Genomic DNA, 8,590 nt, shown 5'->3' on the forward strand with positions numbered 1-8,590 from the left:
TGAGTGATCCCAGAGAGAAAGGCAGAAGCTGCAATGTCTTTTATGACCTAGACTTGGAAGTAACACTCCATCATTCCATGTGTTAGAAACAAGTCAGACTACAGCCCACACTCAAGGCAAGAGGAATTAAGCTTTTTCAAGCAGAGGATTATCAAGGACTTTGTGGACATACTTCAAAACAACCACATTTTACTAAAATGCAGATTCAGATTGAGTAGGTCTGGGGAGAATACCAAAATTCTGCCTTTCTAACATGTACCCAGGTGATACCTCTGCTGTTGGCTTATGGACCACACTTTGAGTAGTGAGGGAATCAAAGACATGCAAAGAACTATAGCTCAGATTGCCTTTTTGGAACTATGCTGCTTGCAAGAATAATATCCTTTGTCATCCTGGCATCATCTTTGGATGGTGTCCAATTTTAAAATCACATTTCCCCTGAAAGGTCAGAGCAGTACAGTAGGAAAAGACAAGATTACCTTGTTAATACACAAGGACAAGCTGTAATGGAATTAAAAACAATCAAAGGGGTATTCGGAAAATCTCTCTGGCCTTGTTCTGGAAGCTTTCAGAAGCATAAAACATCAGCCATCAATTCTGAAGGGGAGGCTAAACAAACAGCAGCAAATCTGGGCTTTTGATAAGAATTGTACAGAATGCTTTCATAGCAGCACTAAGACTCCCAGCTGCAATACTTATAAACTTAGCTTTGATAGGGGAGAGTAAAAAATAGCACCAGAATCTCAGAAGATCAAGGCTTCTCCATGCTCTGCTGGCTTGAAGAGTGGTAAGCGAAAAAAATCATTGTCCCATTTGATAGCCTGGGTTGAAATTTGCATAAAAGTGTATATCCTATATTTTTCTTATTGCTATGGTTCACAGACCATAAAATTCATAATTTTAAAGTGTATTATTCAGTGGGTTTAGGTATACTCACAAGGTTGAGCAACCATCAACACTAATTCTAGAACATTTTTGTCACCCCACAGAAAAACCCATATCCATTAGTTGTCACTCCCCACTTTGCCCACTGCCCCCAGCCCCAGGTAACCACTAATCTACTTTCTGTCTCTGTGGATTTGCCTCTTCTGTACATGTCATATAAGTGGAATCATACAATATGTGACCTTCTGTGTTTGGCTTCTTTCACTTTGCATGATTTTTAAAAACTGTGGTACAATACATATAATGTGAAATTTGCCATTTTAACCATTTTTGAGTATAGTTCAGCGGCATTAAGTACATTCACATTGTTGTGCAAACATCTCCACCATCCATCTGCAGAACTGTTTCCATCCTCCCAGACTGGAACTCTGTACCCAAGCATAATGTCCTTAAGATCCATCAATGTCACAGAATCTATCAGTACTTCATTCCTTTTTATGGCCTAATAATATTGCATTGTGTGGATAGACCACATTTCGTTCATTGACTCATCAGTTGATGGACATATGGGTTGTCTCCACTTTGGGTTATTATGAGTAATGTTGCTATGAACATTCATGCACATTTGTTTTGTCCTTAAGATCCATCAATGTCACAGAATCTATCAGTACTTCATTCCTTTTTATGGCCTAATAATATTGCATTGTGTGGATAGACCACGTTTCGTTCATTGACTCATCAGTCGATGGACATATAGGTTGTCTCCACTTTGGGTTATTATGAGTAATGTTGCTATGAACATTCATGCACATTTGTTTGAACCTATTTTCAGTTCTATTGGGTTTATACCTAAGAGAGGAGTTGCTGTATCACATGGTGACTATTTAACTGAAGAATTGCCAGACTGATTTCCAAAGCAGCTGTACTATTTTATATTCCTGTCAGCAGTATATGAAGATTCCAATTTCTCCACATCCTTACCAGCACTTATTTCTCTCTTTTTGATTACAGCCATCCCAGTGGGTGTGAAGTGGTATCTCATTGTGGTTTTCCCTAATGACGAATGACGTTGAGCACCTTTTCTTGTGCTTATTGGCCATTTGTATGTCTTCTTTGGAGAAATGTCTGTTCAAATCCTTTGTCCCATTTTTTAATTGGGTTATTTACCTTTCTGTTGTTGAGTTGTATGAGTTCTTTCTATATTCTGGGTATGATTCCCTTATCAAATAAATGGTTTGCAAGTATTTTCTCCCATTCTATGGGTTGTCTTTCATTTTCTTGATATTGTCTTTCGAAGCACAAGATTTTATTTTGATGAAGTCCAATGTATTTCTCTTTTTGTTGCTTGTACATTTGGTACCATATCTAAGAAACTGCTGCTTAATCCAAGTTTGCACAGATTTATCCTTATGTTTTCTTCTTAGTGCTTCAGTTTTAACTCTAACATTTAGATTTTTAGTCTATTTTAATTTTTGTATATGTTATGAGATAGGTTCCAAACTCATTTTTTCATGTGGATACCCAGCCTGTATTTTTAAATCATGAGCAAGAATCACAGAGAATGGCCTTCCTTTGGTTTCCTGGTGGCATATTTTCAATAAATCTCCATTGAATTTTGCCAAGATGCACACAGGACTAGTTTTGAATTACTAGTTATTTGAAAATGACTTTTAACAAGTGAGAACTATTTCTTCATTCAATCCCACCAACAACTATCTATTGAGCATCTATTATGTGTCAGTGATTAAAACAGAGTCCTGCCCTCACCGAGCTTATGTTCCATTCTAGTGGAGAGGAAAAGGCAAGAAACATTAAAAAGTACATTAAATGATATACTAGAAGGTGGTAAATGCTATGGGTGGGTGGGGGACATCAGAGCAGAGCATGGAGGATGAGGCATGGTGGTGGTGTTTGCAATTTTGAAAAAGGTGGTCAGGTGGGCCTCCTTCAAGAGATGACATTTGAGCAAAAACTTGGGACTTGTGAAAGACTTGACCACATGGCTATCAGGGAAAGAGCATTTCAGGCAGAGGGAGCAACCATCACAAAGACCACAAGGCAAGAGCATGCCTAGCATTTCTGAGTAGTGGCAAGCCTGGTATGGCTGGAGCAGAGTGAGGTCACATAGGGTCTTGTAAACCATTTTAGGAACTTTAATTGTGAGGGAGCCGAGAAAAGCCACTGGGGAGTTCTGACCTGGCTTATGGTTCCAAGGATCACTCTGGCTGCTGGGTTGAAAATGGACTGTGGCAGGACAAGGATAAAGCAGGAAGGTGGTTAGGAGGTTCTGAAGTTAACCAGGTGAGAGAGGAGAGGGGCCGGGCCCTGAGTGGCAGTGGTGGAGGTGGTGAGAGGGATTTGGTAGAGCCCACAGGATGTCCTGGTCATTGGATGGGGGTGTGATAGATGCAGAAGTCAAAGGTGACTGCAGTGATTTCAACTTCCAAGTGAAGAGGTCAGGTAGGCACCTGGATATTTGAAAATGAGATGTTTGGGCTGGAAATACATATGTGAAGGAATCTGTCCCAAGAAAAAGATGGTAGACTGAGAACAGGGCCAAGGACTGCACCCTGGGACCCTCCAGCATCAAGAGGCCTGGAAGAGAAGAGGAAGAGCCACGGAGGCTGTTTTCATGCAGTCTTGCAGCTGCTTAAGAACATCTTCCTCCCTCCCTCGCTTTCTCCCTTCTCTTCCCTTCCTTTTTCTTTCTCCCTCCCTCCCTCTCATTTTCCTTCCTTTTAATGGGCACCTGCTATGTACCAGGAACTGGAACCAGATGTTTTGCCCTCTATAAACTCATGGTCTTATGTAGGAAAGACAGCAAATGCACACTTAAAAAATAATGTGGACACAAGGCAGTAACTGGAGCTTGGATTTTCAGTTATTAGCCAACTATACAAAATTACACTGTAGACATGTTTATAACCTAACACAAAAGAGTTTGGAATCTAAAATGGTCTCCCCTTTTCTCCCACGTTTATTACAATTATTATTGTGAGAGATTGACTTGATCGCATAAAATTAAATTTGTTCTTGTTTGAGGAAGAGAGAGAGGTAGTAGAGGATTAATCCACTGTCTTTCAAAGATGGACCTTTGCAAGGCAAGTCATGCTCAGTCAACAGTGCTGATCCACTGGGTGGGAGGCGAGTACCTATTTACCAGGAGAAGCTTTAATGTGCAGCCAGAGAGAAGAACCACTGAGCTAGGATTTTCATAAGTTATCCTAAAATTCACACGTCATACAATATGTTGTCAAAGTATGAAAATTTTAATCAGTTTTGGCTTATTCTTTTGGTAACAGACCTTAAGGAAATGATTTTAATTCAACTTTGCAAATAACTCACAGCTTAGTGTGTTCTTTGATGGAAGTAACACCCCTTAGTCTGCTCGGACTTCTATAACAAAACACCACAGATGGGGTGGCTTATAAGTAACACTTATCGCCCATAGTTCTGGAGGCTGGAAAGACCAAGATTAAGGTGCCAGCAGATTTGTGTCTGGTGAGGGCCTGCTTCGTCATAAATGGCACATCCTGCATCGCATACTAGAAGGGGTGAAGGAGCTCTCTGGGCCTCTTTTATAAGAGCATTAAACCCAATTCATGAGGGCTCCACCCCATGACCTAATCACCTCCCAAAGGCCCTACCTACTAATACCATCACCTTAGGGGTGAGGATTTCAACATATGAATTTTGGGGGGCCATAAGCACCCTCCCACCCATGCCATCCACAATTCAAAATGGAAACAATGACAATGTCTGACTTACTTGATGAACTTCGTAGTCTTGTCCAGCCACTCTTAAACACCCTCATGTTTTAAATTACCTACAGGTACCAGTAAACTCAATTTTTTTTTCCTCCTAATGATTCCTGTTACTTTATTAATAATTCATTCTTGTTGTTTTAGGAGAAAACTATGAGACTAGCCACTCTTAAACACCCTCATGTTTTAAATTACCTACAGGTACCAGTAAACTCAATTTTTTTTTCCTCTTAATGATTCCTGTTACTTTATTAATAATTCATTCTTGTTGTTTTAGGAGAAAACTATGAGACCAGACAAGGACCAGCTTCATTTGCTGTAATTTGAACAGACCTGGTGAACTGTCAGCCTTATGGCATAAGACAACACAGAAAACTTAACACTGGAGAGTTTTATTAATGACAACAACGAAACCCTTAATTCACATGATAATTGCACACTCCTTCTCTGCAAATGTCACTTGTTAAATTACTATCATCTTGTATACACAGGGATAAGTGGACATGCTTTAAAATCTTTCTGATAAAAATATTGCTGCGCTGCATCCGGCTTGGATAACTCTCTTCAAAATGGCATAAGCTGGAGCCTATTAAAAACAACAACAAGCAAACAAATGAAACACATTATATGTTCAGTTTTCGTTGTAAAATTCAGGGCTGGCAGGGCAGGGTTCAGACCTCTCTAGTTAAGAAATAAGATCTGAGAAAAAAAATTATTTTAATTTGGGAAAAAGCTATTCAAAAGATCAGAATGCCTCTGCTAATGCCAAAACATTGGAACCACCCAGTTTTTCACAAGAAGGGGAAAAGCAGCTCCTTGGGGAAAGGATGAGGGATGGAGAAAGAAATAAGACTCCCAATCTGGAGCAATGTGTTTGCTTGCTTTTTCTCAAAGCAATGTGGTTGGTTTTCTTCCCTGTGGCCATTACTTTATTTTTTAATTTTATTTTTTATTTTTATTATGAATATTCATGAGATACAAAGCTAATTGTCATACCTCCTGCCCATGATGTATTCCTACTGGCAGCATACCATTACCAGAAATTACTTCTGTACCCTGTGTCCCCACCCAATTATCCCCCAACCTCCCCCTCCCCCTACACTCCACTTTGTAGCCCATGGAATGTTCCCTCCCTCTGTAAGACCAATGCACTACTGTGGTCTTTCCTTCCTTCTTTCTCTCTTAGCTCCCACATATGAGTGAGCACATGCGGTATTTATCACTCTGTGCTTTGCTTATTTCACTCAACATAAGTTTCTCCAGGTTTATCCATGTTGTCGCAAATGGGAGTATTTCATTCTTTTTCATGGCAGACTAGTATTCCATGCTGTATAAATACCACAGTTTCCTTATCCAATCATCCATCGATGGACATTTAGGTTGGTTCCATGTCTTGGGGACCAGTGTTCTAGTCCTGAGCTGTGTGACCAGGGTATACGGCGTCACCTGTCCATGCCTCAATTTGCTCACCTTGAAAGTGAGATGTTGACTGAGATATCTAAGCGCCACCATCCCCCAACATTCTCTTATTTTCTTTCTTCCCAGTTGCAAATCTGCCCTGTATCCCTTGAGCAGTCCCCTTCTAGTAGAAGTCCAGTCAAGTACCTGAAGAAGTTCCTCATACTTGTCTGGGTCCTCTTCCATCAGCGTCCTGATCTGGTTGTTGTAGTGGTGTGCTATGGACTCTTCCACTGCCACAGTGCAGGCCATCGCGCCTTCCTTCCCAAGCAAGGCAGTTCCCGCCCCTGGAATTGTCAAACCCAGAGCAGTAAATATAGGACAGTACCACTGTAAAGGAGAACACTTTCAGTAAGAGTTTCTCAACCTTGGCAGCACTGACATTTGGGGCTGGGACATTCTTTGTGGTGGGGCCATGCTGTGCATTATAGGATATTTAACACAATCTCTGACCTCTACCAACTACATGCCAGTAGCACTCACTAAGATGTGACCACCAAAAATGTCTCTAGATATTGCCAAGTGTCCTCTAGGGGGCAAAGTTCCCCTGACTAAGAACCACTGTTTGAGGTGGTACCAGATCCCAGTGTTAAACCTCGAATTACATAGTAAGAAAGTTTTTCCCCTTTCAATGCTCTTTTCACCTTCGGATTATGGCCAAGAGAAAGTCTGCATTTGGAGTAATTATGACTTTTATCTTCTATAGCATTTACTCTTCTCCCTCTTTAAAGAGTGAGCAGATCTCAGGTTTAGAATCTTTGTCAGGGGAACAGTATCTTGATGAATTACACTAGTATTTTTCCTCTGTTGTGTTTATCTTTACTATACTTTCTATTTATAGAAGTACTGATTTTAAGATTCCATTTTAAGTAAATTTAAGCAAAAAAAAAAAGGCAATTTAACTTTATAAAAATGTTAAGTAAATATAAAAAGGTTGTAAGAGGACACAGCAACAACTGTGGAAGTAGGACCTGAACGATTTAATCATCCTAGATCCCTAAGCTTGCATAAGCTCTTCTGTACAGACACATACCCAGTGCAAACCCCAGCACGTTCCAAAAGGGCATCAAAATTGTCGGCCGGACCCGGAATCCAACCATCAACTCATTGAATTTTTTCAAATGAGCCTTTTCTTGATCCCACATTTTCTGTAAGAAACATAAAAATAAAGACGTGTAAGCATTCCACAGAGGCCTCCTCCTATGCAACGAGGAAGCTACATGGCCCACCCATGTGGTATACAGAAAGAAAAACAGGAGAACTGCTATCTCTCCTATTCTCCTCAAAACATAAATGAAAAAGTAAAACATCAGATTAAAGAGAATCCTTTACACAGAAAGTGCCAACAAACCAAAAGAAGAGTCTGTTATGTCGATTCTAGATAAGAATGCCACGGGCCATGATTCCAGCAGAAGTCCCTCAAACCCTCAATGTGTCTATTAAATGACTAGGGTCCAAACATATGAGAAATGAGACGTTTAACCCACTGCAAAATTAGGAGGGCAGAACATTAGCTACTGTGTAATTTCCTTTCACACTGCCAGAATCCAAGTACCATTTACATCCTAGGATAAAGGGAGAATGATCACAGTTAACATTCAGATGGCACTTCCTAAGAGCCAGGTGCCATCAAATGGCTTTACATTGGCAACTCATTCAATCCACACACTTGCCTTGTGAAGGACAAACTATTATTATCCCCATTACACAGATGAAGAAAGTGAGGCACGGAGAGGTTGAGTGACTTGCCCAAGGACTCAGAGCAGGCAATTTAACGTTTACTAACTTGTCTGTTAGATGCCAGGCAAGGTATCAGTTACTGTACACTAGGTCATTTATTCTTCATCCAAATCCAATGCAGCAGCATTATCAGGCCATTTTGCAGATATGGGAATGGAGACTCAGAGAGGTCAGGTGATTTCTTCAAGGTCACACAGGTAGGAGGTGGCAGAGAGCTGAATGTGAGCCCAGCTCTTTGTGACTACAAAGTCCTGGCCCTTCCACTGCCTCTCAGGATACAGTGTTGCCATCGGTGCTCTGTGGGGCAGGACTACAAGCTCTNTAGAAGTGTTCCCTTCTCTCCACACCCTCACCTCTGGCCAACACTTTAAAACTTATTTTTCTGGGAACAGTAATCTCCTACCCCTTCAACCTTCCAAATAAGGTGCTCCAAAGCATGACATGTAACAGTAGGTCCCTACAAGTAACAGGAGGTCTCTACAAGTAACAGGAGGTCCCTACCAATTCTGCGTCATGGTCAAGGCCTATGTCATGGTGCTCAAGTTCTTCATCTCGAAATTTCTTTATCACCTGGTTAAATGAAAAGAAATCAAAGTAAATCAGCATTCAAACTCTCCTTCTGTTCTGTCTTATTTTGGAAGCTAAAGCCTCATATTATAATCTAAGATGGGGGCAGGCAAACTTTTCCTATGAAGGGCCAGACACTAAACTGGCTTTGCAGGCTGTACAGTCTCTGTCGCAGC

General features: G+C 40.8%; 1 protein-coding gene across 1 annotated transcript in view; it reads right to left on the reverse strand.

Annotated features, from left to right (window-relative positions):
• COQ7 (coenzyme Q7 homolog, ubiquinone (yeast)) overlaps positions 1 to 8,590 on the reverse strand; it is a 14,764-nt gene that overhangs the window by 462 nt on the left and 5,712 nt on the right. The window contains exons 3-4 of the mRNA XM_008577626.1: positions 7,141 to 7,255; positions 6,255 to 6,394 (exon numbers count right to left, since the gene is read on the reverse strand). Coding sequence (XP_008575848.1) covers positions 6,255 to 6,394; positions 7,141 to 7,255 — 255 coding nt within the window. The remainder of the gene's footprint in view (positions 1 to 6,254; positions 6,395 to 7,140; positions 7,256 to 8,590) is intronic.

The sequence above is a fragment of the Galeopterus variegatus genome, unplaced genomic scaffold (genome assembly GCF_000696425.1).
Source record: "Galeopterus variegatus unplaced genomic scaffold, G_variegatus-3.0.2 Scaffold1552, whole genome shotgun sequence".
NCBI classification, from domain to species: domain Eukaryota; kingdom Metazoa; phylum Chordata; class Mammalia; order Dermoptera; family Cynocephalidae; genus Galeopterus; species Galeopterus variegatus.